The 27,392-nt window shown below is 50.2% G+C and overlaps 9 protein-coding genes; 6 read left to right on the top strand and 3 right to left on the bottom strand.

Moving 5' to 3' along the window:
- Positions 1-1,252: 1,252 nt before the first annotated feature.
- FFUJ_08460 (uncharacterized protein) lies at positions 1,253-4,846 on the top strand (the record flags this gene model as incomplete). Its single annotated transcript, XM_023580837.1, has 1 exon — positions 1,253-4,846. The coding sequence occupies one exon, from the start codon at positions 1,253-1,255 to the stop codon at positions 4,844-4,846; it is 3,594 nt and encodes a 1,197-aa protein (XP_023433541.1).
- A 797-nt stretch (positions 4,847-5,643) lies between these two features.
- FFUJ_08461 (uncharacterized protein) lies at positions 5,644-7,479 on the top strand (the record flags this gene model as incomplete). XM_023580836.1 has 3 exons in its annotated part: positions 5,644-6,363; positions 6,416-7,057; positions 7,108-7,479. The coding sequence occupies 3 exons, from the start codon at positions 5,644-5,646 to the stop codon at positions 7,477-7,479; spliced, it is 1,734 nt and encodes a 577-aa protein (XP_023433540.1).
- Positions 7,480-7,829: 350 nt separating this feature from the next.
- FFUJ_08462 (uncharacterized protein) lies at positions 7,830-9,332 on the top strand (the record flags this gene model as incomplete). The annotated part of the gene is made up of 1 exon (XM_023580835.1): positions 7,830-9,332. One exon carries the CDS (start codon positions 7,830-7,832, stop codon positions 9,330-9,332), a length of 1,503 nt encoding a protein of 500 aa, XP_023433539.1.
- A 1,605-nt stretch (positions 9,333-10,937) lies between these two features.
- On the top strand, positions 10,938-12,988 carry FFUJ_08463 (probable alpha-glucoside transport protein; the record flags this gene model as incomplete). XM_023580834.1 has 5 exons in its annotated part: positions 10,938-11,211; positions 11,331-11,422; positions 11,476-12,512; positions 12,615-12,705; positions 12,764-12,988. The coding sequence occupies 5 exons, from the start codon at positions 10,938-10,940 to the stop codon at positions 12,986-12,988; spliced, it is 1,719 nt and encodes a 572-aa protein (XP_023433538.1).
- A 2,211-nt stretch (positions 12,989-15,199) lies between these two features.
- On the top strand, positions 15,200-16,907 carry FFUJ_08464 (probable aspartate aminotransferase, mitochondrial precursor; the record flags this gene model as incomplete). XM_023580833.1 has 5 exons in its annotated part: positions 15,200-15,310; positions 15,451-15,460; positions 15,577-15,627; positions 15,714-16,363; positions 16,458-16,907. The coding sequence occupies 5 exons, from the start codon at positions 15,200-15,202 to the stop codon at positions 16,905-16,907; spliced, it is 1,272 nt and encodes a 423-aa protein (XP_023433954.1).
- A 419-nt stretch (positions 16,908-17,326) lies between these two features.
- Positions 17,327-18,445, bottom strand: FFUJ_08465 (uncharacterized protein; the record flags this gene model as incomplete). XM_023580832.1 has 2 exons in its annotated part: positions 17,327-18,241; positions 18,302-18,445. 2 exons carry the CDS (start codon positions 18,443-18,445, stop codon positions 17,327-17,329), a joined length of 1,059 nt encoding a protein of 352 aa, XP_023433537.1.
- Positions 18,446-18,621: 176 nt separating this feature from the next.
- Positions 18,622-19,575, top strand: FFUJ_08466 (related to ribosomal protein of the large subunit, mitochondrial; the record flags this gene model as incomplete). The annotated part of the gene is made up of 1 exon (XM_023580831.1): positions 18,622-19,575. The coding sequence occupies one exon, from the start codon at positions 18,622-18,624 to the stop codon at positions 19,573-19,575; it is 954 nt and encodes a 317-aa protein (XP_023433536.1).
- A 156-nt stretch (positions 19,576-19,731) lies between these two features.
- Positions 19,732-22,211, bottom strand: FFUJ_08467 (probable tryptophan synthase; the record flags this gene model as incomplete). XM_023580830.1 has 6 exons in its annotated part: positions 19,732-20,535; positions 20,589-21,498; positions 21,551-21,783; positions 21,833-21,903; positions 21,963-22,050; positions 22,164-22,211. The coding sequence occupies 6 exons, from the start codon at positions 22,209-22,211 to the stop codon at positions 19,732-19,734; spliced, it is 2,154 nt and encodes a 717-aa protein (XP_023433535.1).
- A 1,102-nt stretch (positions 22,212-23,313) lies between these two features.
- FFUJ_08468 (related to Plasma membrane fusion protein PRM1) lies at positions 23,314-25,512 on the bottom strand (the record flags this gene model as incomplete). The annotated part of the gene is made up of 1 exon (XM_023580829.1): positions 23,314-25,512. One exon carries the CDS (start codon positions 25,510-25,512, stop codon positions 23,314-23,316), a length of 2,199 nt encoding a protein of 732 aa, XP_023433534.1.
- Between the last annotated feature and the right edge of the window lie 1,880 nt (positions 25,513-27,392).

Raw genomic sequence — 27,392 nt, 5'->3', positions numbered from 1 at the left:
TAGCAACAATGCGTCTGAGACTTCTATAGAAACAGGAACAAAGCTCAACCCCTTCGCCAAGCCGAGACCCATTGCACAGACTCTAGGCCGAGTCAGAGACTATCTCGATGGCCACTTGCACGTAAAGAGTTGAAGGGCGAGCTTGTGTAAGTGGATGTAGTTAATAAAGCTGCCCTTTGTCCACGGCAAGGGAGACTCTGTTTTAAGATGAATTCTCCCCGGACATGGCAAATACTCATCATCAAGGAAGACGCATTATTTGCGCAAATTTTGTATAAAAAAGAATTCACTCTTATTACTGCTGTTAATTGGAAGGGATACCTAGGTAGGTAGGGATTTCTTTTTATAGACTTGGCGCAAAGCCTGGTTTACTAGGTTTGCTGTGACAGAAGCCGGCCCCACTACCGACGACAAAGCTGTAGGACTAAACTAAAAGCCCTAGTTACTTGTCAAAGCTAGCTAATTGCTTACTTGGTTCTCTCAATGGATTTATTGATTGTAACAACTGATGATACAGTTGGTTTAAATTCTCTCTTGAAAGAAAATCATTGTTGCTTTGCTGATTGGACTTGAGAAGCGGCGTCAGAATCGTATTTGAGTGGCTCATGCACGTGCAACTCACCTCATCCTTGCCCTGCCTTTCCTTGCCATTGCCAGGCTTTTGGATCGGGTCCCTTGAAACTGTAAATCCGTCACCAACCACGCATCGGGGCCAGGTCAATTAAGTTAGTCAGGTTGTCACTTTATCTCCTCAGCCTCCTCCCAACAACATCGCATCCCATCGTTTCCATCATTTCCATTGCGGCAATCTACATCGACTATACCGCCGAATTCTCCGAGCCTCTCTGCATCAGCACCAGCCTCACTCAAAACAAACATACTTCGGCTATCGCTGCGCTGCGCATTTAGAAACAAGCTTACGCTCCCTTGCTGCGCGCTATCGATACCCGGCTCTTCTCACGCCCGAAGCCCAAACAAGACACCCTATCGATCGACCACTATGTTTACGTTGTCTCTTGCGACTGCGACCCCTTGAGTCATGCCATGATCGCGTTTCGATCGCCTCCTTCACCTACTGTTTGCTTCGCCCTACACTACACCATCGGGTGCTGCCCCACGGATGCGCTGCCCTTTTCTCACTACGTATCGGTTCCCTTACGCAAGCTCAAGCGCGGAAGCGCTCCCCCCCACCCAGCCGCCGTCGACATTTTGATTCACTCTCCTTGACGCAGACCTCAGCCGGTTCTTCGGTATGCTGTCCCATTTGAGGTTCCACAGGCGAGGGCCCTCGAATCCTGCCTCGCCTTCTCCCGATAACAATCCTACTTCGCCTACGCCCACTGTGCCTTTCTCTCCCGATGCACTCTCTCCGGAACTGCGACCGACCTCGTCGAATCCTTCTGCATTGCCTCCCACTCTACCACCCATAACCCGTGTTACCACAGAGGACCTTGGGAAATCACGAGATAGTCGCCAGAATGTTGCCACAAGCCCGCTAGATCCTCCTCGACCGCAACCGAACTCCAAAAGCTCATCTAACAAGGGATCATTCATAGGTGGTGTCGCTCTGAGAAAATACCAGCGGGACTTGGAGGCTCAGGCTCTTGAAACTGCGGACAACGGAAGAGGATCTAGTCTACATGGACAACATTCAGCATCTCAACCGTCATTGACCTCAAACAGCGCTCCTTTGCGACCATCGCCACAAGTTTTGAGGAATACAAAAGCTGCATCCTCTTTCAGTACCCCTACAGATCTTCAGCACTCAGCTGCTGCACCTACCGGGCGCCGTCCTGCAGGTACCCGACTGGTTACGGAACTCCCCTCGCTTACACAGACAACAAGCAACACCGAAATCCTCAAGCCCAAAAAAGGGTTACCATTTCTCAAAAAACCAATGTCGACCTTATTGATGAGGCGCAAGAACAGTCAGCATGCTCCTGACTTGCGCCCATTACCCTTGGCTCGGCGCGGTGAGGATCCGATATATGACCCTCGTATCATGGGAACTCGAGTCCATGATTTCAGTGCCCCGCGGCCAAAGAGGAACGCCGTAAACAGGGAAACAGCGCAGCCTCCTTTTGTCTCGCCAGTCCCTAATTCCGCTCCCCTTCCCACCCAAGAGAGGTTTCTGAACCCAGCTGCCAGTCAGGCAGATGAGACTCCTCTCTCGGCCACACCTTTAACCCAGCGAGAGCCTAGTAATGCTTCCGAGTCCATTTACTCCCAAGATTCCAGGGCCCTCAAGATGACGCCAAGCACAGCATCTACTGCTGCTCAAATTCCTGCGGCAGAGATGGCTGACCTCGCCTTGTCAGATGCGCCTCCCGTGCCTCCTAAGGACAACCCTCCCATCTCGGTTCAGCCAAGGTCGCCTCAAGCATCACGGTTGATTGATGAAGAAGTATACATCCATGAGAGATCCACTTCACCTCGGGCTGGGAGATCGAGAGGTCCCTCACTGTCCGGATTGTCAGGCAAGGACATCCCTTCTGCGATCCCTCGACATATGAAGAGTACCTCGTCAAGGTTTAGTTTTGATATGATTGGCGCTGCAAAACAAGAGAAGCTTCTTGAGGACAGGCATCGACAACGAGAGCTCGAGAAGAAGACGGCCGAACCCGCCGCAGCTCGAGACTCGCGTTTTGATGATTTTGATGACGATGGTTTCGATTACGATGCAATGATGGAAGACGATGGCTTCGAGGAAGATATTCCTATGGTCGGTGATGACTATGATGATATGGACGACGGCGGAATCAACGATAAATTCAATGACCATATAGGCAACCATCTGGATAATAACATGAACAATACGCTGAGTGACCCAATGGGCGGGCATCTCGACAATAACCTAAACAATACGCTGGGCAGAAACGTTGTCGACGAACAAGACGATGAGCTTGATCCAGACAACGATCAAGAGAACTTCTCTGGCTTCGTCTTTCAACGATCGGGCCCTACATCGTCGTTGACGAGCCCGCGCAGCGCAGGTTTCTTGCCCACCCCGAGGGATGCAGAAGGCAATCGGATCGGATATGCCATGAGTCAATACACGCCGAATATACTTGGAGAATTGTCTCCCAACCTCCCTCTCGACCAACAACTGAATCAAGAGATGCAGGCAGGTGGACTGGGGATCCAAGGACTGGACGTTCCGAGAGTGCCCAGTCTGGAGAATGAGGCTGCATTCCTGAAGAACCAAGACTTGCCACCAATCGTTACAGGGCGCCAATTAAACGATGACGAGCTCTATTATGATGATGGGATGCTAGAATTCGAGAGGAACGAGTTTGCTGAGGATCTTGCTGCCCCTCCAGAATGGGATGATACTCCTTTTGACGAGTCGATATTTGACAACAATGATACCGATCAATTCGGTCGACCGATCGCAGGGGCATTTGCGAATGCATTGCAACGATCCGCGAATCAAGATGAACCGAATCGATCGTCAGATATGACAGCGCCATTCTCTGCGGGTTCAGAGATGTCCAAGACTACGGCTCATACATCACTCAGTGTTGAGGAAAATCAACCTGTTGAGCCTGAGGCTGTCCACGAAAGCCCCAAGCTTCATTCACCTCATGGCCCTTCAGCTATGGCCCCTTCAACATCACCTCCTAACAGTGATACCATGGCGGCTTACCAGGCTGCTCTCGTTGCCGCAACTTACAAGGCAGCAGCATCGGGCAAATTTCAACGGAGTTCTTCGCCAACAGCTGATGAAACCATTCTATCTGAACCAAGCCAATCGCCTGATACACCAGATCGCGACGACTCTTTTAGGCAGGACGACTATGAGAGCTTTGATGATTATGGTGGCTATAACGATTCTTATGAAGACATGGCCGATTTCGAGCTCGATGACGATGCTATTATTGCTGAGGCCAACGCAAGCGCTCTAGCTAATGACTGCGATGGGTGGTATGGCCAGGAATTCAACTTCTACTCCGCCCCAGCTGGCCAACAACAAGGACCCGAGTTTGAGTATGCTAATGGTGGCTTCTTCGGACCCAAGAATGGCTTGGACCGCAGCACAAGTGGACGCATGATTTCAAGGGAGCCGAACTTGACACCTATCACAGAGAGATCGGAGTATTCCAACAGAAACTCGTTCATGAGCCTTGGTATGCCCGGGTTCAGCGGAACACCGCTGCAGAGTCCTGGTCTAGCCCAGCTTGCTCTAATGGGTGATCGCGGCGACGAGATGACATTGTCCGCCCTGCTCCGTCTTCGATCCAGGGCTTGGGGTGGCTCTCAAGCCAGTCTTGTGTCTAGCCAGAATGGGTCCCCTCGGTCAGAAAGGGGTGACCTATCAAGTTCGCCATGGGGCCAGAGTATTATGAGCCCAACGACCTTCCATACTCGAAAGAATTCGGTCCTATCCACCATTAGTCATGACTCGGACAGTATGAGCGCATCAGGAAGCCCGACTTTGACAGGTGGCATTCCCGGTTTGACTTTGTCTCCTCCTCCTGTCCCAACACTGGCCAAACTCGACACCAGCGTTAGAGGGGATGTATCGGTAGGGCCTCTAAATATTAGCAGGCCCCCATCAAAGTCTTTTGACAATCCTATCTCTCCGATATCCGATGCTGAGAGCATGCCGGCCTCGGCAATGGTGAGCCCTCTGGAGACTTCGAACAGGGTCAGCATGGTTGAACCAGGCTCAGCTCCAAAGCATCCGGGTATGGGACATCGACACAAGGGCTCAGCTGATAGCATATCATACGTCAAAGAGGAAGACAGTGGAGCTACGCGCTGGGTCATGGAACGACGGCGCACAGGGGAATCTGGCCAGATTGAGATTCTCGAACGAGAAGTTCTTGAAGGGGGGCGAATATAGGATATGATTCGCTGTTGTTGTTTTATGAATGAATACTTAGATACGACCAATGGGAACGGAACAATCTGATACAACACGGCATGAGGAGTTTGGATTGGGCTTGGATATACATGGTAGACACCGGTGCGAGCCGTAGGCCCTCAGAAATAGGAGCCTAGGCCATGGACAAAGAAGGGAGGAGCACAAAAGTTATTAATGGTATGGTGTTGCGGAGCCATACATGGGGGACAAAGACACTTGTAGCTTTTGTGTTTTTATTGTTTGTATATAATTATGGACGATGAGAGTCTCAGTCATACTTAGGTCAAGCATCAGAGATATAACAGAGCGTACAAAAAGGAAAGAGTCATTCTATCATTGCGGCGGTGTCTGGGGTTCGGCGTAAGAGACGTTTTATGACATGACAAGTACCTTGGGTGTTCCCTTCCTTTCATCTAGATGTAACAGGAAAGAAGTCGTGGAAAGTCTTGACTCTTGCCTGCCTCTCATATTTAGGCTACAGTTGCACGTCTCAGAAAGGGCAGGCACGAAACTGTTCAGTGCAACAGCCTTGGGCAAATGGAAGTCTCATGTCGTCTTCACTCCATCTTTTCTTGTGAGAGGCATTTGAAACTCTCGTCCTACACCGACAAATATCAACGATCGATCCTCTTCCCCTCTACACTCTCTCGAAATTTCGTCTTTGGAGCACTTTTGGAGTTTTCTTGGAACTCTCGTCATTCGCTTCGTTGTCCGCAACTCCTCTCTAAACTATCTCTTTCCTCTTTCTGCTTCCCACTCTTTTTGTCTCCTAAAAAATGGTTTCTTTTTTGGTGCAAGTCGCGACGCTTGCTTCGTTAGCTACTCCATCTCTCGCAGATGACGCTCCTGTGAATGATTTGAAGGCATACAACAAGGGCTTCCTCGGTCAATTTCCCTCACAGGACTTCAGGTCCTCGGAGGTGGTGGCCCCTGTCTTCCAAATCAGTACCTTCAACCCCAATCTTGTTGATGATTCAGGTTTTCTCTTCTTGACAATGGAGCATGGCGACAAATCGGGGCCTGCTATCTTTTCCAGCAAAGATCTCAGCCTTGTATATGCGGATATCTCATACGCCAAAACATTTGATGCTCGCACTCAAGTGAAGAGCGGAGGCAAGTATCTCACTTTCGTTGAGGGCGGTCGCTGTCATGCGTTTGATGCCAACTACCAGAAGAAATGGACAGTCAAGATTGAGGACCTAGGGACTACACAAGGCAGTATCCATGAGTTCGAGTTCACAACTCAGGGGGGCACAGCTCTGATGACCGCTGTCCAAGATGTCAGATACAACTTGACCGCTCTTGGGGGCGAAATGGATGGTTGGCTAAGCGATTCCATCTTTCAAGAAGTCGAACTCGAAACCAACAGGGTCACCAACGTGTGGAGATCCTTCACACATGTCAACCTGACCGACACCATGGTCAAATACAGTCCCAAAAAGACTTTCATGCATGGTGATGGCTTCGACTGGTTTCACATAGACAGCGTGTCGAAGGTATGAGCCCTCTTCTTGGTTTCTCAACCGTCCAGGCACTGATCAGGAGCAGACCTCGAAAGGTCATTACCTGGTTTCATCAAGGAGTCTTTCGGCGATCATCCTCCTCCAAGCTGATAGCCTGAACCCACAATGGGTCCTCGGAGGAAAGCGCAACCAATTCAAGGACCTCAGTGGCGGCAATGCAACCAACTTCGCAAATCAATATGACGCAAAGTTTGTCCAGGGCAATGAGAGTCAAATCAGTTTCTTCGACAATCGAGTCACCACAAGCGGATCATGTAGCGGAGAAAATTGTTCTCGTGGTGTTGTTGTGGAACTTGACTATGAGGAAATGACAGTTAGGCTTTTACATGAGTTTTATCATCCTCAGAAGATCTCCTCAGGCTCAGGGGGGAGCGTCCAGGGCCTTGACAATGGCAACTTCCTTATCGGCTGGGGAGCGAACCCAGGGATTACAGAGCATGCATCCAATGGTACAGTTGTCATGGATATTCAGCGAGGAGTCATCCCACATGCAACTGATGGCGATCCCGATCTTGATATGTCTGTGTATCGCGCGTGGAAGATGGAATGGATTGGCCGACCTCCATGGGGTCCTTCCATCGCTGCCGCGGTTCCAGGAAATGAGGCGACAAACGCTACCATCTATGTGTCCTGGAACGGCGATACCCAAGTCGACCGATGGGAAGTAGTGCGTTCAGACACATTCCTTACTTGTGACTGTTGCTGACTCTTCAGTAGTACGTTGGTGAAGATGACAAGAACGCCACTTCTTCTCCCAGACTCCTCACAAATTCATCTCGATTTGGCTTTGAAACAGAAATCCTTCTGGGGACATTACCACTTCCTAGATCCGCACGGGCTATCGGTGTAAGTAAAAGTGGTAAAATTCTCGGCTCAACAGCCACAGTTAATCTTGCGAGTGGTGAACTTCACGGCAATAGCAGCAGTACCTGGATTGTAAGCGCGAACACTCCCGATGGAGAACCTAGGGATGATCCTCATGGTGAAGGGAACCAAGGAGACAAAGAGGACTTTGCGTTTCATACGAGTCCACCAGTTAGCTCAGTGTTTGCCCTTCTACTCGCTATTGCTTTCAATCATTGTTTGTAGGCTGAGTCTGAGTTAGTGGTGAGTTGAGGTTAGAGGGTCATTTTTGGTGCCGATATCTGGCGGAGTCATTACACGACAGGACAATTCGAACTATTCAATAGTATGAGCACATGCAGGTACTTTCTTAAATATAAAGGACTCTACTAGAGATAGCTATTCCAAGTCAAATTTATAATATGTTGATGGCTCAAGTGGCGATGATGGTGCGTATAGGGTGGCTGGCTGACTAATCTCAACTGATCAACTTCATTGCCGTCATTACAATTTCATACAAGTTCATCCTTTATCAACATTTCCAATTTCGCACTGGAATTCAACTTAGTCTCTTATAGATCTTCAAGGCTCACGAAATGTCTGTGACTATACGCCAGGTGCCCTTTGTCTGTCGGCGTTGCCTACAAGTCTCCTGCCAACCCAGAAAATTGCCACCAGCTCAATACTCAACACAAGCTGGTGCACCCAAGACGGAAGACCAGCAACAAGACAAAACTGCAAAGAAATTCGAACAAGAGAGTGATGAAAACACTGTCGAAAAGGAACTTGGGCCTCTGGCACAACGGCTGGAAGAAGCTACAGAGGAAGCCCTCTTTACCGGTGGAAGAGCCGGACGTAGGGCCGTTGAGGATGCCGGTTTCTCGGAAGAGCTCAAGGAAAGACTGTTGAACAAAATTACAGATGCAAATTTTAAATCTGGAAATGCCAGTGCCTTTGCCGAGGCCGGTCTCTCACCAACAGCAGGCGAGGGAACACGGCACATCGCCTCCGCGCAGGCGTGGACAGGAGAAGAGAGCACTGCTGATACGGTACTTAGAATGCTCGATGATGCAAAGAAACCTCTTGCCCCGGGCCTAAGGGGCAAGTTTCAACCTCCTCCGGTTGATATGCGACTACAGAAGCAACCGGGGCGATCAGCTGGAGAGAAAGTGGCCAAAGCGAGGGACAAGGTGAACACCTATGTCGGAATGGGTGGTCAACAAGCCAAAAATGGTATGAGTGAAGACGAAAAAGAGGCCTGGAGAAAAGAGTTGAGGGAGAGGTTTGAGCCTGGAGCCCGAGCGTTACCAAACTCTATCACGGGTCTTGCAGCACTGGCGAATGAGCGTATCGAGAACGCTATTGCGAGAGGACAGTTCAAGAATATTCCCCGCGGAAAGGGAGTTGAGCGTGATGCTCGCGCCGATAACCCCTTTATCGATACGACGGAGTATATCATGAACAAAATGATTCAAAGACAGGATATTGTTCCACCCTGGATAGAGAAACAGCAGGAGCTTGCTAAAGAGCTAGGTATTTTTAGAGCCCGACTACGGAACGACTGGCGACGATTTGCAGCGAGGATGATCGCTTCACGGGGAGGATCATTGCAGGAGCAGATTCGAAGAGCGGAAGAATACGCTGTAGCAGAAGAGGTGCACAACCCAATTATACGAAAGAACGCTGATGGGCAAGTGGAAGAGATCAAGGCTGCCTCGCCAATTGTTGGGCGGCCGTTTCGAGATTCAGCATGGGAGCAAATCGAAGCGGCATATCTCAAGCTGTCGATTGAGCGTCTTAATGCCCTGACACGAAGCTATAACCTGATGGCGCCGGATCTAGCAAAGAAGCCGTACTTTTCACTCGAGCGAGAACTCAAATCGTGCTTTGCTGAAGTTGCGCCTACAGTGGCTCGTGAGATTCAGGAGCGTGCGACGGGCGGAAAAGCTAGAAGCCTAGGAGGAGGGGGGCAAACGGGCAAACAGAAGGGTTTGTTAGAGACATTGACTGGAGGCGACGATGTCAAGGTCCATGTTGAAGCACAGGAGAAAGCATATGGGCTAAAGGAGTGGTGGAGAGACATGTGGAAGAAGAATTGAGGTCAATAGTCAAACGAAGCATGGCATATAGGTTGGCATGAGTAGCAATGTATATAAGAGCTGCATCACTACACCACTACCCTGCAACTGCACCTGCACCTGCAACACAAACCTGACTCATAACGTAGGAAAACTCAGACAATTAATTCCCATACAAGTCCCCGCCTCTTCCCCAGACGGCTGGCAACCTTATAGATCAACTATGGCCCCCGCACGAGCTATCGTGATAGTCCCACCCTGGCATGTGTGTATGTGAGTTTCAAGATCAACGGTGTTTCACTATAGGCTGGCCTGGATTTGAAGTCTTGGCTTTATCAAATCATAGCTGACCGCAAGGGCATCAAGACTGCAGTATCAATTGGGGTCAAGGTGTGTTTTCCTTTCGTATTTTGGAGTAACTCCCATGTCACGAATTGAAGCTGGTATATATATAGGTCAGTAATAGCCACTACTTGGTCACAAATTATGTTTTGACGACACAAACTTGGTGTCTTCCACGGCACTTCAACTAATATCATGAAGACAGTCGGCTGCGTTCGCTCTCGCCACTCCGCGAGGGATGAAATAAACGGTAAAGGTTTGTCGGCCCTACCACGGACGTTGAAAGAGTTCCCCAATTATCCTGGCAGTTCCAGGGGTTCGCAAGTTTGAATGGCGCTAAATGGCTGCCGATTGTTCTAGCTTCTGGGCATTGGAGTCAAGTAGGGTTAGCCAAGTTGAGGCTCCGCACCCTTGATAACTTTCGAAAAGATAAGCTTGAATGCCGTTGTCAAACAATGTCCGACGTTCTGCTTGAAGCAAGGCAGTGTATCAAGGACGCGACTGTGACAGCGTGTATAGTGGTCTTATGGCTCAACCATGCTTCTTTCGACATCTGAATGAACCAGATCTGCCATGAACCGTCAGGTTTCTTCCTGCGGTTCAAGAGCAATTGGCCCACTTGAAAATAGCAAGGGTTGGCTTGAGAGATAATGTTCCTCGACAGGCGCCATTGGCTAGTGGCCTCACAAGCTCCCCGACAATCTGTTAGCAAATGCTACGACCACAGAGAGAAATTGCGAGCTCCAGACTCTCGAGTCGCACTCCATTATTCAATGATTCTGCCATACTTGGTCTGGCATGGCTCGTCCCGCTTTGATCCGACCATCCGCCCCTAAAATGAAAGTTGTTGACCTTTGGATCCATTTTTACCTGAAAAGAGGTCCCTTCCAGACTCCATCAGACTTTCTCTCTTCTTGTGTTCTCTCTCTGTCTGCTTTGCTCTGCTCTGCTCTGCTTGTTCTCTGTTTCTGCTACGTACTGGTGCAGGTCGTGTGTGAGTAAAGAGTGGCTATCATCGCTGTCGCCCACGGATTCTTTGTCATTTTCTTGTGTCTCGTTGTGGTCCATCTGAAGTATCACCTTCTCTACATACGTTGAACTTCATATTTGTATGACTTTGTTCGACGTTGCTCCTCCACCACAACATCAAGCGTATTTGGACAAGTTTTGATCATATTGCTTGGTCCCTCTCTGTCCGTTGCAGTGCTCTCCAACAGCCGTCTTCAGCTTTGTAAGCCAGGTGTTGAAGCCATTCTTCACGACCAGGCTCAGGAAGCTGAAGTCATGGCGGACGAACAAGACATGGTGACGCCGGCCCCGCCTTCGAAGGAGACCCCCCAAAACAGGGCCGCCGTGGACTCGGCCGCTGAGGATAACACCGACCCCAGTAAGACGCATATCAACATCGTCGAGCATGCCCGCTCAGCTGCCCACAAGGAGCGTACCATGACCCTACGCCAGGGCATCAAGCTCTATCCCAAGGCCATCTTCTGGAGTATCCTCATCTCCACCTGTATTGTAATGGAGGGCTATGACATCTCTCTCGTCAATAACTTTTGTATGTGCGGACCGACTTCCTGGCCATCCGCGTGTGACTGCAATCAGATGCCTGATGTGCGGTGTCAGCATTGATACCGAGCGAAGCCATAGCTTTATCTCGCTAACACTTACTACCAGATGCCTTCCCGCAGTTCAACCAGAAGTATGGCGTCCTTGGTGATGATGGAGAATACCAGGTACCAGCTGCGTGGCAAGCTGGTCTGAGTAACGTGAGTGATCTGCCCACAAGTCCTCGGAGTACTCGCTCATCAACAATTCACAGGGAGCCCATTGTGGTGAGATCATTGGTCTTTTCATCAACGGTTGGATCTCTGAACGATTTGGTTATCGCTACACTGTCATGGCCTGTCTTGTCTGTGTAGCTGGCTTCACAACCATCTTCTTTACCGCCCAGAACGTTCAGACCCTGCTTGTTGCAGAGATACTGTGTGGTATCCCGTGGGGTATCTTCCAAACATTGACCATTACCTATGCATCTGAGGTTTGTCCAGTTGCTCTGCGTGGGTACTTGACGACGTATGTCAACTTCTGCTGGGGCCTTGGCCAGGAGATTGGCATAGGCGTCATTCACGCCATGCTCAAGCGCGACGATGAATGGGCGTACCGCATTCCATATGCTCTCCAGTGGATGTGGCCCTTGCCGCTCCTCATTGGCATCTTTTTTGCGCCCGAATCGCCTTGGTGGCTGGTCCGAAGAGGTCGTACCCAGGATGCTAAGGAGGCATTGCTTCGCTTGACCAGTCTCGACCGCGAGACTGACTTTGACGCCGACGAAACTATCGCCATGATGGTACATACAACTGCCCTTGAAGAAAAGATCACATCTGGTGCAAGCTACTGGGACTGCTTTAAGGGCACCGACCTTCGCCGTACCGAGATCGTATGCATGATCTGGGCCATTCAAAACCTGAGCGGCAATTCATTCTCCAACTATTCCACCTACTTCCTCGAACAGGCTGGACTATCAGCCGACAAGGCATATTCATTTGCCCTGGGCCAGTACGGTATCAATATGGCCGGAGTTTTTGGTGCTTGGGGTCTTATGACTTTGGGTATTGGCAGACGATCCTTAGTTCTCTATGGTCTCTGCGGTCTTTGTTCCATGTTGCTCATCATGGGTTTCCTTGGTCTAGTGCCCGAGGCTCATCGAAGCCAATCATCGCTAGCCACAGGGTGTATGATGATTGTATGGGCCCTGTTCTACCAGTTGACCATTGGAACTGTATGCTATTCTCTCGTGGGAGAATTGTCATCCCGGCGTTTGCAGATCAAGACAGTTGTTCTTGGCCGTAACCTCTAGTAAGTCACGAACATTGTTAAAGCCAGAGGACGCTATCCTCAGTTGACGTTCAAGCCATGGCCGAGCTGTTGTTACGGAGAGCTAACCACGTTTGACAACAGCAACGTCGTGGGCATTATCAACAGCGTTTTGACTCCTTATATGCTCAACCCCACAGCCTGGGACTGGGGTAATTATGCGGGATTCTTCTGGGTAAGAGCCACTCCGCCACTCCAGAACACATACGCCTCGTTACTGACGAGAACAATAGGGCGGTATTTGCTTCTTGTGCATCATCTACACCTTCTTCCGCCTACCAGAGCCAAGCGGGCGCACATTTGCGGAGCTCGACGTGCTTTTTGAGCGAGGTATTAGTGCAAGGAAGTTCGCGTCCACTGAGGTGGATGTATTCCATGAGACCGTGGAGGAGAATGTCATGAACCGGTACGAAGAACTCGCAGACACACCCTCCGAGAAGGTCCACGACAAAGCATAGGTTGGCAGATTGTAACTGCCAGCCTCCTATGCACTCTTTCCACAGTGTGGGAGATGAATAACGTTAACGCGATGATTGTACCCTGACCTCGTTAATATCCCAGCAAAGCATCACAGACTCAGCTGAAATGCGCCACATGCAAGATGCACAGATCTTGGTAAGGGGATATCTCGGATCTTGGTCGGCATTGACATTTGCCTTGGCACTTGTATCGGATAGGCGTTGGCGTTTGGGAGTGAGCTCCATATCCTATGGACTTGCAAAATGTAGTTGCAAAAAAAGGGAGGCTCCAGTATGTAATTTGGTTGAAGACGTCACGATAATTGACTTTATGATTCCCTTGGATACTGTGTTTCTTTTGGTGTGATTATGACCAGTGTTTGAAGCCCCCACGTTTTGGTAATTTCAGTTAGAAACATTCGAATGACCACTCTCATAAACCAATCGACGTTTCTGCGCCCAATTGCCTTGTGGGTTCCTGTAAAGCTTGTATGATTCAGCAACGGCATGTGTATTGAAGTTGCAGAATACACGGGACCGGGCCGGTCACGAGGACGGAACCGGTGCAGAGGAAATGCGCGTGTTTGTGGGTTTCATAACGTTAGAGTCCAGTACCTGGAGCATGGACTCGGTGACGCGGCCAGGGCTAAAGCGAGCATAAGACAGTAGTGGGAGCGGAATCTGGACAAGCGGAGAGACAATGGGCGTCGAGCTTCAAAGGGCGCTGTCCGTCCTGTCCGTATCCTAAGAGCGGACCCGCTGCTACAGGAAGGCCCAGCGGAAGACCCAGAATGGGACGCGCGGTGAAGAGGCCGGAGTCGACCGGGCAGCTGGAGAATAAATCGACAGTCATTGGAAACAGGATAGGGTCGAATTCGGTTGCCAGCGGTTGATGGGGACTTTCTTTTCTTTTCTTTTCTCGCTGCTTTCTCGGTGTGGCCTCATACATAAGCTGATTCCAGCAGATATATGGGTTTGTACCAGTGTTGGTGTAGATAGAAACGACCGTTGAAGGGCATAAACATAAGAAGGCTCGTACCGGCTATTGAAAAGAATATCATCAAATGCCGGTTCTATCTAGTAGTAATAATGAATCGAATGCGGATGAATCGGGCTTTTGGCATGTGCAAGCTGCTTTGAACCGTCGTGCATGTGTCCATATTTGCTTGACAAGGATCCATCGAGATCCCGGGTTTGAAGTGGCCTGGATGATTTTAGGGTCCCAGCTTCTGTACATACAGTAAGGTACGAAGGACATACTCAGATCATAGGTACTATCCCGAAGTGGCAGGCAATTGGTGACAAAATAGCGTCCTTCGATATGTGGAAGGGACAATTCAATCTTGTCGACTCGACTGGGTAAAGGTGGACCATGTTCGTTGTTGTGTTTATTTAGAAATGAATTATGATGATGGACAAAAGGAACAAAACCCAAAAGGGTAAAGGCAGAACCTGGAACCGCCTCAGGCGCACCACTCAGCTTGAGGCGTTTCTTTAGGAAAGAAGGAACGACAGAAACAACAGGGAGGGTTTCACTTTCCTAGGACTTTGAATATTATCCTCGACCTGGCATTTTTTTTTTTTTGGTTCTGTGTAGAGCCTACTTAAATGGCAGTTGACAGAGCTGTAGATAGAGTAAGGTGGTTTATGTTTAAACTTGTTACCGACGCTCTCCAACCTTTTGACTCATAATTCTAGAGTCTGTGTCATCCATTGTTAAAAGAGTCACTCTTCCAGGTAACCTTAGCCAAGAGTCATGGCAAGTATCTGTAGATCCCATGGAGAGAAACAACACCGGGAAGGATCAAAATATTGTGGCTTGAGCGCCTGTGACTGCCATTCTTCACACGCCGATGTCCGGGGTAACCCCACTAGAATTTCACGGGCAGCAGAAGCCCACCGAGAAATGCCCTGATCAAGGTGAGCTCATTCTGTGGGAGCTGCTTGAAGCCCCCCATAACTTAAGGGTCTCGATCCAGTCCTCAGTGTCTGATTGGACAACAGCTCCCCTAGCCCAGCTCCGAAGAGGCCCGATCGCCAAAATGTACGTTCGTTTGACACCACGCTGTGTCTAGTCACACTCCGCCATACCTAGGATAGGATCGCCTCAAGTGATCCTCCTTCTCCTCCCACGCTTTTTTATTCTCCTCCTCTTTCTCCTCCTTCAACCCCCTCTCAACCATTAAACCATCCCTCACCATCATCTGCACAATGCTGTCCACTCTCCGAGTAGCCAGCCGCCAGGCTGCCCGTCCTGCTCAGTTCAACCTGGTTGCCATTCGCGCTGCCTCTCACTGGGCTAACGTTCCTCAAGGTCCTCCTGTAAGAAGCTCCCTCACTGCTGGCGCACCTCTCCTGTATGGCCTCACGCTAACCTCTCACAGGATGTAAGTTGGATCAGCCATTGTTGACCTTCGCGCGAGCTTCTGTTGCTAATCAATTGCTTGTTTTGTTCTGTACAGGCCATTCTTGGTACGTACAACACCCGCTTTATGCGATGCGCTCCGTTTCTCCGCATACGGGGCGTTTTGCGCCAGAGACAAATCGCTTCACTACCATGAATATCGATATTAACTTAATCTCTACAGGTATCACTGAAGCTTTCAAGGCCGACAAGAACAGCAAGAAGATCAACCTGGGTATGTTGCGACGTCATCCCCCACCATCCGAATGCGGAGGTTTCTCGCTGTCTCCCGACCCCCATTCTGATCCGAATCCCATACAGGTGTCGGTGCCTACCGTGACGATGCTGGAAAGCCCTACGTTCTCCCCTCTGTCCGTGAGGCCGAGCTCAAGGTCGTCGATGCCAAGTTGAACAAGGAGTACGCCGGAATCACTGGTGTTCCCGAGTTCCCTCCCGCCGCCGCCAAGCTGGCCTACGGTCCCAAGAACCCCGCCCTTGATCGCATCACCATCACCCAGACCATCTCTGGTACCGGTGCCCTCCGTGTTGGTGCTGCTTTCCTCCAGAAGTTCTTCCCCGGCGAGAAGAAGATCTACATCCCTACCCCCTCATGGGCTAACCACAAGGCCGTCTTCAACCATGCCGGTCTTGAGGTCGAGCAGTACCGCTACTATGACAAGAAGACCATCGGCCTTGACTTCGAGGGTCTGATTGCTGACGTCAAGGGTGCCCCCAACGGCAGTGTCTTCCTTTTCCACGCTTGCGCTCACAACCCTACCGGTGTTGACCCTACCCAGGAGCAGTGGAAGCAGATCTCTGACGTCGTGAAGGAGAAGGGCCACTTTGCCTTCTTCGATATGGCTTACCAAGGCTTTGCCAGCGGTGACACCGACAAGGATGCCTTCGCTGTCCGCTACTTCGTTGAGCAGGGCCACAACATTGCCCTGTGCCAGTCTTTTGCCAAGAACATGGTAAGTTAAACAGATGTACATGTGATTCCTAAAAACAAAATAAATATAAAGAAAGGGGAAGAAGAAAAGACAAGGCCAGCTAACAATCTCAAAGGGTCTCTATGGTGAGCGTATTGGTGCCTTCTCCATCGTCTGCGCCGATGCCGAGGAGAAGAAGCGTGTCGACTCTCAGCTCAAGATCATCATCCGACCTCTGTACTCCAACCCTCCAATTCACGGTGCCCGCATCGCCTCCGAGATCCTCAACAGCCCTACTCTCTACAAGCAGTGGCTCGGTGAGGTCAAGCAGATGGCTGACCGCATCATCACCATGCGCGCCCTCCTCAAGGATAACCTTGAGAAGCTCGGCTCCAAGCACGACTGGTCTCACATCACCAGTCAGATCGGCATGTTCGCTTACACCGGACTGACTGCTGAGGAGATGACCCGCCTTGCTGAGGAGTTCTCCGTCTACGCTACCAAGGACGGCCGTATTTCTGTCGCTGGTATCACCTCTGAGAACGTTGGTCGTCTTGCTGAGGCCATCTACAAGGTCAAGGGTTAAATACGAAATGACCTAGAGTATAAAATGAGAAGGATGTGCACCCAGTGCACACACTGCTTTGAAAGCCGATTTCTTGGATGCAAAAAGACAGCTACGGCCATGAAAGCTGTCGGGGCGGATGAATCTGAAAATACCCCGAGTCTAGGGTTCAAGTCTAGTATAGACTTGGAGAAGTAATGATGAGACGAAGAGAACCTGAGAATACATGTACAAGTAACCTATATAGAAGACGTTCTATGCGTTTGCTACCTCTCCAGCACCTCATACTGAGTTTGGAAATGTGAAGATATATTTATTCGATCTAGGTAGGTATTAAGCCTAAAACATGCTAGCAATTCGGGCTGCTCTCATGCCATCATTATGTTTCATACAGCGTGAATAGTCTGAAACACATTGTGACTCACAATTACCACCCCTTGTTAACCCTGGTTCAGTCGGTCCAGGTCTTTTTTCACTTCGTCCATTTGTCTCGCCATGTCCCGATATACCCTCGACATCTCCCTCATCTTCCTCTCTTTTGTCTCTCCGCCATCAACACCGACGCCGTACTCTCCCAACTCAGCTTGCAAACCGCGAATGCGCTCCTCACCTCGCATTCTAGCATCGCGCAAGTGCGCGCCGTAGTTCTTTAGAGCAGCAATTGCTTCGGGTGTGTAGACTGCGCGGCGCACAGAGGCAGCAGCTATAGCAGCATCGGCGTTGTGACGGCGAGCTTGAAGGGCGACATCTGCGGCGCGGAGCTCAAGACTGCGGGCTACAACACCGTGCTTTACTTCAAGAGCGCGGACGAGAAGACTCAAAGCATTGCTTGCGGACTGAAGAAGAGCTGTCAATGGGGCCAGGGAGCGCAACCGGTGAGTGCTCAGATCTCCTTCTGCAGCTGTGAGGTCAGAACGCCAGGACGCGAGGGTAGCTGGCAGCGAAGCAATGTGTCTATGGAGAAAGGATGGATTCGTAGTCGGATGAGCGACCCGTGCAAGGCCTAATGCCCAGGTCCGTAGATTCGATGCAATGACTGGTGCCAGAGCTGGAAGGAGAGTCTCAAGGTCTGAAAGGGGAGGATGGGCGAAAAGGAGCTGGAGGGTATCTTGAGGAAGAGGCGGATTGTTGGCGTCGAGTAGTGGAGGGAGGATGAGGAGAAGATCAAGTAGAGGCTCTGGAAGCGAAGGCTGTTTCTGTAATTGCGATCTTGACTCTGTAGGTTGCTGGTTTTGAGGCGCTCGCAGGCGGGAAGAAGCTCTTGTTGCGGGTGGTGTGCTTGATGGCGTTGCTGATGAGATGGCGCGGGTTAAGAGATGCTGTTTTGCGCAGACAAGACGCCTGCGGTTGAGTTCCTATGCCTCAAGTCAGATTAAAACATCTTTATTGAGATGGTAATCATGGAGTAGTCTCACCTCTCGAACTGCAGCCCGCTCTTTAGCTCTGGGGTCCTCCTTAGTCGATCCATCAGGATTAAGTACAAGATTTGTAAGTTTATTATAGAGATTCGCAAAATCAGGATTATTCTGAAGAACAGAGTCTTCCACAGGAGGAAACATGGTCATCGTATATCAGATCAGATCAGGCGAGGTCAGATCCCACTGTCGACGAATACTCATTGTTTACTTTGTTGATAGTGAAGCTGTAGTGGATCCCATCGCGAAGACACCACGGCATCACCTGATTGGGCAATTCCCCAAACTTGAACAACTCAATTCTCCGGCGCCGGAACATCATGCGCCTCCGAACAACGACATCCCAAAAATCTCAACTCCAAAAGGTCATTGATATTGTCGACGATCAGCGCATCTCGAAGGGGGCACTCCGCGCTCGAAAATCTCCGCCTGCCTCGACACCCATTGAAGACCAATGTCTCGTATATAACTGGAAAATCGCAATCCGAGACTCGATAACCAATATCATGGCATCCTGGGCCCCCGCTCGGCCGGCTCTGAAGGCCCTGGCCTCATTATCGACAACGACTCCCGCCCGACTATTCAGCACAACTCTTCCTCAGCAGACCAAGACGATCAAGTCACATCTTCTACCCAACCGTCTGATCCCCCCATACCCCTATGGCGAGCGAAGAGTCTACAAGCAGTCCAACAAGGGTCTATACGGCTCAGCGAGAATTCGTTTCGGCAACACTGTTGCGGAAAAGTACAACAACAAGGCCCGTCGATTCTGGCGTCCAAACGTTCACGTCAAGGTCTTCAGGCTACCCGCCATACAAGCCAACGTCAAGACCCGCCTCACACTCCGAGTTCTCAAGACCATCCGCCGAGAGGGTGGTCTCCAGGAATATCTTCTAAAGAGCAAGCCCGCCAGGATAAAGGAGCTTGGCCCCGGTGGCTGGAACTTGAGATGGCTGCTCATGCAGTCCAAGGACATTCAGAAGCGGTTTAATGAGGAGCGCATTGCTTTGGGCATGCCGCCCAAGGAGATTGAGGACCGGGATGATATTATTCAGTATGCGCTCGATTTCGCTACTCCAGGCCCCCTAAGCAAGCGTAGTCAAGCAACTCTGGGTGAACTTCTGGCGCGGGAGTTTGTGTTGGGTGACGAGGATTTGGCTGATTTGGAGGGCATTCAAGAGTTGTCAGACGAGGACGAGGCCCTGTTATTCAAGCAGCTCGATGCAGAGATGGAAGCCAGAAAAACGCGAGGCGAGCAAAAGATTACGGTGTAAAATGTCTTATGTATAATATGTACCAAAACCCCCCATTTTCAACGCCTTCAAGTATTGTATCACCAACCCGCCAGAGCCACGATAGAAAAAGACCTTTTTGTTCATGCTATCATTTCAATGGTTGCTACATAATCCAAACATGGTATCGCTTTTAATCTAGAAACGGAGATCCCAGCCAATCTTGGGGCCCAACTTGGGCAGCTCATCAGCGACGCTCTGCACGTCCTTGTCACCACGGCCACTCAGGCAGATGACAATATCCTCACCCTTCTTCATTGTCTTGGCAAGCTCAATGGCACCAAAGATACCGTGAGCAGTCTCGAGAGCAGGAATGATACCCTCGAGCTGACTCATGAGCTTGAAGCCAAGGAATGCCTCAGCATCAGTGGCAGCAATGAACTTGGCTCGCTCATTGTCCTTCCAAGAGCTCAGCTCCGGTCCGACACCGGGGTAATCGAGACCAGCCGAAACGGAATGTGTCTCGGTGATTTGACCGTGCTTGTCCTGGAGAACGTACGTCCGTACACCATGTAAGACGCCCTTGGAACCACCAGTGAGAGTAGCACTATGTCTGGCGGTGTCAACACCATCACCACCTGCCTCAACACCCAGAAGCTTGACAGTAGGCTCATTCTCGAAGGGGTAGAACATGCCAACAGCGTTACTGCCACCACCAACACAAGCCACAACGGCATCGGGAAGCTTGCCTCGCTTCTCGAGCATTTGTTGCTTGGTCTCGTTGCCGATCACTGACTGGAAGGTTCGGACAATGGTAGGGAAGGGGTGGGGTCCGATGGCAGAACCGATGATGTAGTGGGTAGTGTCCAAGTCAACGACCCAAGCGCGAAGGGCCTCGTTGACAGCGTCTCGAAGAGTCTTGCTGCCAGCTTCGACAGCAACAACCTTAGCGCCGAGAAGTCGCATACGGAAAACGTTGAGGGCCTGTCTTCGGACGTCTTCCTATTCAATGCATTAGTAGTGCTTTTCAGACCAGCAAATAGACTTAAACTTACGGCTCCCATGTAAACTGTGCACTCCATGCCGAACTTGGCACAAACGGTAGCGGTAGCGACACCGTGCTGACCAGCACCGGTCTCAGCGATGATGCGCTTCTTTCCGAGTCTTCGGGCAAGGAGAAGCTGTCCCAGAGCATTGTTGATCTTGTGACTACCAGTGTGGTTCAGATCCTCACGCTTGAGCCAGATGTTGGCACCACCAGCGTGCTCAGTGAGTCGCTCAGCCAAGTGCAAGTGGCCGGGTCGCCCCATGTACTCGTAGTAAGACCGGTATTCTTCCCAGAAAGAAGGGTCGTCTTTGATCGCGTTGAATCCATCCTCCAGTTGTGACAGGCAGTCCATCAGACTCTCAGGAACGTACTGACCACCGAACTCGCCAAATCGCTCCGGGATCTTGCCGTGAAGAGCAGCGAGCTGAGCAACCAGGGCGCTGTCCTCCTCGGCAGTGATATCGGCATCTGTGACAGTACCACTGACGGTGACATTCTCACCGCTGGGCTCCTTAGCACCAGCAACAGCCTCAACAAGACCGACCTCTCGTGTGTTCTCATCGGAATCGCGGCCTGATAGGTAGGCACAATACTTCTCGACATCGGCAAGAGCCTGGCCAGGAGCGGCGTTCTTGATGGTGGTAATGATCTGACTGCCGACGACGACACCGTCTGACAAAGTAGCTACACTTAGGAAGTGCTCTCGAGTGCTGACACCGAAACCGACAGCGGCGGGCTTGTTGCCGCTGTACTTCTTCACCCGCTCCAGAAGGTCGGGAAGATTCGCGTTAAGAGTGCCGGTAGCGCCAGTGACGCCCATGCGGGAGACGACGTAGATGAATGAATCGGCGAGCTGGCAGAGAATCTTCATTCGGGTATCTGATGTAGCAGGAGCGATAAGAGGAACATATGAGAGACTATGTATTGAATCAGTATTGTACTCGGGTCAATTTAGGAGATTTGACTCACCGGCCCTTGTTGCAGAGCTTTCGGAAGGAAATAGCCTCCTCGGGAGGCAAGTCAACGACGATGAAGCCATTGATACCGGAGGAGTGGCAGTCCTGGAGCAGCTTCTCCTCGCCGTAGCTTAGAAGAGGATTGTAGTATCCCATAAGCATAACGGGGGCCTTGAGACCGCGAGATCGGGCCTCCTTCACCATCGCCAGTGTGGACTCGATTGTGACGCCATTTTCGAGAGCGATCTAAACCAGTCAATTCCTGTCTAATCGAAGCGATTGGCGCCGTACGAACCGTATTGGCAGTTTGAATAGTAGGACCGTCGGCAATTGGGTCGGTGAACGGCGCACCGACTTCGATAACGTCTAGAGTTGCGGCTGGATTAGTAGAGTTCACAGGCGTCACTGAACCGAGGAAGACTTACCGGCGCCACCCTTCTCGAGAGCCAGAAGGATGTTGGGCGTGTCCTCGGGCTTGGGGTAGCCAGCAGTGACATATGTTACCAGCGCAGACTGTTTGCAAGAGAAGAGTCATTGTCAGTTTCTTTGTTCTTCCAGCAAAAGTTGGTATTCTCGCCGTTTTACCCCGCGGAGGGGCAGTCATGACGAGAATTTGGAGTACTGACCCTGTTCTGCTCCTTGCAGCGCCTGAAAGTCTGTTTGATAGCGTCCATAGCGAATTAATTATTGACTCTGGTCCTAGAAACGGTATAGAGATTGAAGGAGGGAGATTCCTTGGGAGGACGTGGGGATCTTTAAATTAAAGAAGAGAGAAAGAAAGTTGAGGCGAGGGTTGTTTGTTGGTGACTGCACTGTATTCTCATGCTCCGCCACCGATTCCGGAAGAACGAGTTCCGCCACCTGCAATTGTGCCTCTGGACTCGTTAGCTCCTTCCCGCTCATGCAAGTCGCCCGCAGGTGCATATTCCACCCACACTCCGCCCTGCATGAAGCATCGCAGCACCCACTTTGGCTCCGGAATTCCCTAATTGGGTAATCAATCAACATGACATTAGATGGAGCCTCGGTTGCAATCTCAGGGTCCTGCATCATGGCATCTAAATGGTGTGACATATCTCGTACTCCTTCCTCTTTGTGTAAGCAGTCACAACATTACGATTGGGTATTCTCTAGCATTTACATCCTTTGCTGCTGTCATCATGCATACTTAGGTACCAACACTAAGGCACATATAGGGAGTCTCTTTGTCGAGCAACTCCGACGCCAAGCAGCTTGTAACAAAGAACCACTTGTAGGGCTGAAGTAGTATCAGGAATAATCTCTTTCGGCCAGAAACAGAACAAATTTTTACTCAACAAAGGGAGTCTACGCATTGTTATGCAGTCACAATAACCATGCATTCACGGAGAGGCATTACATCACCATCACTAAGCCATAAGATTTGCAATTGTAGCCTTCAATTTGTTGTTACTATGTGTAAGTCTAGGACTGGAAACAATCTGGCTGAAATCATGACCACAAACAATGTAGAACATGAACCAGACCCAAGACTATCCCTTGGACCCGAAACATGGACTAAGTATCCAACGACCACTACCTTTTTTTTCCTTCTGGATATCAATTGAGAAACATATGAAATAAATTTGAGTTGCCTCCATGTCCAAGATACGTTACATTGACGCCGACCGTATAGTCATCGCTTCATGCAGTTGAAAAGGATCGTCTCTCTCGGCGCGGGTCCAGCCAGGGCCAGAGTAATAAAAAAGAAACTGCAGTGGAAATCATCCTTCAACTGGCTATCGGGCTCCAACACTCCTAGTATTTGCCGCTTGCCGTGTCTAAGTAGCCGTAGGAGCTGCTTCTTTGGTGACCGTCCACCTGTGTAACACGAGCCCCTGTTGCACCGGACATGAACTTCTCGTCATGCCTACTTGCATCTTCTCTGTAGTGATCTATCTCGCCAGAGGAGGATCCAAAACGAGGAAAGTGTGTTGCGCCATCGGGATTGGCGGGATCGTGGTGTCCGACACGAGGACTCAATCCCGGTCTGTTGTCCCCAGTATAGCGCATACCACCCTCAGCGCGGCCCTTGTCTGGTGAGACCATGCCGACAAGTGTCCATACTGTGCCAATAAGGACAACAAGTACATACACTAGAAGGATACCAGTAGAGATGAGAGCATCTTGGATTAGCTTCCCGTGAAGCCAATCTGTAACTGCCTTGACAGCCCCCGTGACCTCATCAGTAGTGGCGGACGACGGGGATGCCAGGAACGTGTTAAGCTCCGAGTCACCTTCAACCGAGTCCTTCGCACCCTCGCTAAAGGTATTGTTTTCGAAGAGTGGGAAGTTGATCTGAGCGTGGTCATGAACCCAGGTGAGTCCCTTTTGCACGCTCTCGATCTTGATGCCGATAACGCAGTGAAGGACTGTCTTAATAGGGTCAAGAAGGATGGTTCCCTTGAAGACAGTATTAAGCCCATCATTCATGGTATCAAGGAATGTGTTGATAGTGTCGTTCACAGCATCCGTGGCGTTGGTAACATAGCCAAGGACGTCGTTGTTGATTTCACTGTTGAAATTCGTGATCACGCCGTTGGCATCATGGGCCCATTCAGCCGAAACACTTTCGAGGTTCTCAACAACATCGTCAGCAAATGCGCCAACTTGACCTGCGAGGGCAGGCACTTGGTCCCTGATCGCCTTGAGAAGAAGCCACTGGCAAAAGCAAGAGAAGAAGCCAGCAATTGCGAGAGACAGGATGAAGAGGGCTGGGACAGACGTGGCATAAGCGATAAGCCATCGTACAAGAATCTGTCGCTTGCCCTTGAAGTACGATGCGATCTTGATGCCCGCAGTAGCCGTCATGGGCCGAGACGCAATGTAGACAATGTCCATAGGGTCATACGAATTTTGAGCAATAAGACGAGCATGCTGCTGTTGTCGCCGCCAGCGTCTGATCTCAAGCCAGGCCATGGGAACGATGGCGGCCAGAGCGAGAATAATCAAGACAGCGATGAAGATGGTTCGAGCTTTGTGGATAAGTTCGAACAGGTTGTTGAAGAAGTCGTTGAGAGCAGTGTTCTCAGAACAGAAGGTCAGCTTCTTCTTCTGGGCGAGAGGGAAGACGTCTCGATCGAATTTGTAATTGCCGTAGGTCTCGTTGAGAGCTTTGCGGACGAAGTCGAACGGGATCGAGATGGCTTGCTCCGTCAAGTTCTGGACTTCTCGGAAGTCAGGGAGATCGTCTTCTAATTTACGGACATCCTTGACGAAATCCTCGGACTTGATATCAAAGTCCTTGAGTTCCTTGACGGGGCTGGAGAAGTCAACCTTGGGGATATCAGGAACAAGGTCTCCAAAGACAGAGTCTTCAATTCCCTTTGTGACCTTGTTAATGCCATCTTCAAGTTCCTTGGAGAGACTGTCTATCTTTTCCACAGCCTTGTCAATCACGCCGTTGAACTTTTCAGTTGCCCCTTCAGTGACATCGGCAACAACATCTAGACTGCCGTGGACCATGGCGGTAATTAGGCACACGTAAGTGGCAGTTAGAAAGTTGATGTAGAACACGATCATGTTCTTGACGCCGACAAGGACCAGGTCGAGCAAGTACACCATGGCATCAACTGATTTCTCGATTCCAGAGGCTGCAAGTTCGTTCACGCCCCTAGAGAGGTAATGAGGCATGGAAGCCATGGCGCTGCCAACATCCTCGACTTTGGTACAGGCGGAGAGGGCTTTGACTTTAGCATCTCCGACGTTTTCTTTGAGGTCAACGATGAGTATCATGACTCGGACCAGGACTAGGATGAGGAGGATTGTCCAGCGATTCATCCATATTTGAGAGAGTCTTGCTCTGAGGCTGAGGTAGGGAGTAACATTTGGAGAAGTATCGGCTCTAGCTTCTTGAAGTTTTCGCATCTCGGTCATTTCGAATGATTGTGACCGGAGGGAGTTGGGTACAGCCGGGTAGACCGGCGGGTCGTCGTTTTCTTTCCGTGAGGAGAACATCTTGGATCTATGTTTGTTGGTAAATGCAAACGATTAAGTTTGTATGAGATTGTACAAGTAGAAAAATGTGAAGACCGAAGGAAGACGAGGGCTCAGATCGAGTGAGATGTGATGATGATTTACACGATGAAGGGACAAAGATTAATTAGAAACAGAACCCAAGGCTGAGAGATGAAAAGAAATGGGACAAAGGAAATGATAGCCGTGAGCAAAAAAAAAAAATTCCAGTCTATCGTCTATGATTCCATGCTGATTGTTCAAGGTTCAAGTGCGATTGTGTTTAAGTGAAAGAAAAGGCTAAACAATAGAACAATAGGAAGGGGAATAGCAACAATAAGAGAGGGTGATTGAGAAAGCTTTGACGCAAAACATACCTGACTCACTCCACAAATAAAGTATTCAATGAATAACAAATTCCAATAGAAATCAGCTGTAACAGAAACGCCCTTGACAATTCTGGCGGCAGCGCTTAGGGTACGAGAATGAGGTTGAGTTGAGTGAGCTAAGCGCCCGCCTATACCGGTGACCAGTCACGATGCCGGCAAAGGCCTGAACACAGACGGTTCCGAAACCGAGCCAAGAGCAAACAGACCGCAAGGATAGTGAGGTAGGTAGCGTTTGAAGCAGAGTAATAGCTGAGGCTGAGCTTGAGTTGAGTTGAGGGTACGGTTGGGCTGGCTATAGATGCGAGGTTGTTTGGCTTGTTAGACTTGTCGCTTTGAGTGGCCCAGCCGCCTCAAGCATGGGTTGAATGTTATAAGGCCGCTCCGTAGAGGACTTGCACAATGAGCAAGGTACTGTAGGTAGCACTGTACTCGCAATATCACAGCATCAACTGCAGCAGCCTCCAAGTGAATGGGATGCGAGTTGAAATAGAGATATATGGTGACTCACGCAGAGTGCAAGGGGAACACCGTGGAGCGACAAGGTGAGTGGTGCCCAGCATTCCAAACCTCACCATCAGTTGGCGGCGAAGAGAGTGGGCATATAACTGATGGGAAGGCGGCACATCATGGTAGTCCAAGAGGGTGACGCCATTGCAAGCTGTTTCCCATGAAACCCTAGCCTGGAGCCATGAGCGCAGTGGCGGTACTGTCGACTGGTTCCGATATACTGGCTATTTGGCTAATGTAACTGCGCCGTAAATGCCATCGTGTAGGTCACTAGAAAAAGCAGGGTCCTCCGAGAAACGATTTCAAAAGGCTATGATCATCACCAGAACATTTCTTGGTGGTGAATGTTTCCGAGGTGGCGTACCGGGATATTGTTGGAGTTGCCAGGGCTGGCAGCCAATCAAGCTTCCAAACAGGGGCCTTTTTACCGTTGAAGCCCCTGGACCCTGGTAAAGTGCTTCCCCAAATAGGTCTAAGGGTCTCTTCAGGGCCTTCGTCGACAGGGGTTCACGTGGTCGGTAACCGCCAATCTCGTCCAAAGAAATCGCCACTTGATGAGTTGTAGTTGAAACAGGATTTTCTGGAAAGAGTCATGGGTTGGCTGGATTTGTTTCTGATCACCGCCTTGCATATACTGAAACTTGGTCAAAGGTGAGATATGGCCATCCAGGGAAGTAGCCAGGTAAAGAGGTGGTGAGTGAGGTGTTTAAGAATAGATAGAGTTTGTAGTCAAAGCTCTTTAGCCGTAGTCTAGTTGGGCTAAAAAGCATGATGTCATATGGCGGGGGTTCATTCGTCTTGTTTTCTCATGTTTCAACAAGAAGTTGTGTTACTAACGGCTTGATGAAATATGCTAGGCGTCAAGCAAATAATCCCTCATGTTGTGAGTACTCAAAATGGAGATCGAGTGTTTAATTTTGCGAAGCGCTTTGTATATTGAGCCATCGGAAAGTGGTCACGTCTGGGTCGTTCCGGTGTAAAGCGATT

Source organism: Fusarium fujikuroi, chromosome FFUJ_chr07 (assembly GCF_900079805.1).
Source record: "Fusarium fujikuroi IMI 58289 draft genome, chromosome FFUJ_chr07".
Lineage (NCBI taxonomy): Eukaryota > Fungi > Ascomycota > Sordariomycetes > Hypocreales > Nectriaceae > Fusarium > Fusarium fujikuroi.
The sequence above is the reverse complement of the archived record's forward strand: the minus strand, read 5'-3'. Positions and strand labels throughout refer to the sequence as shown.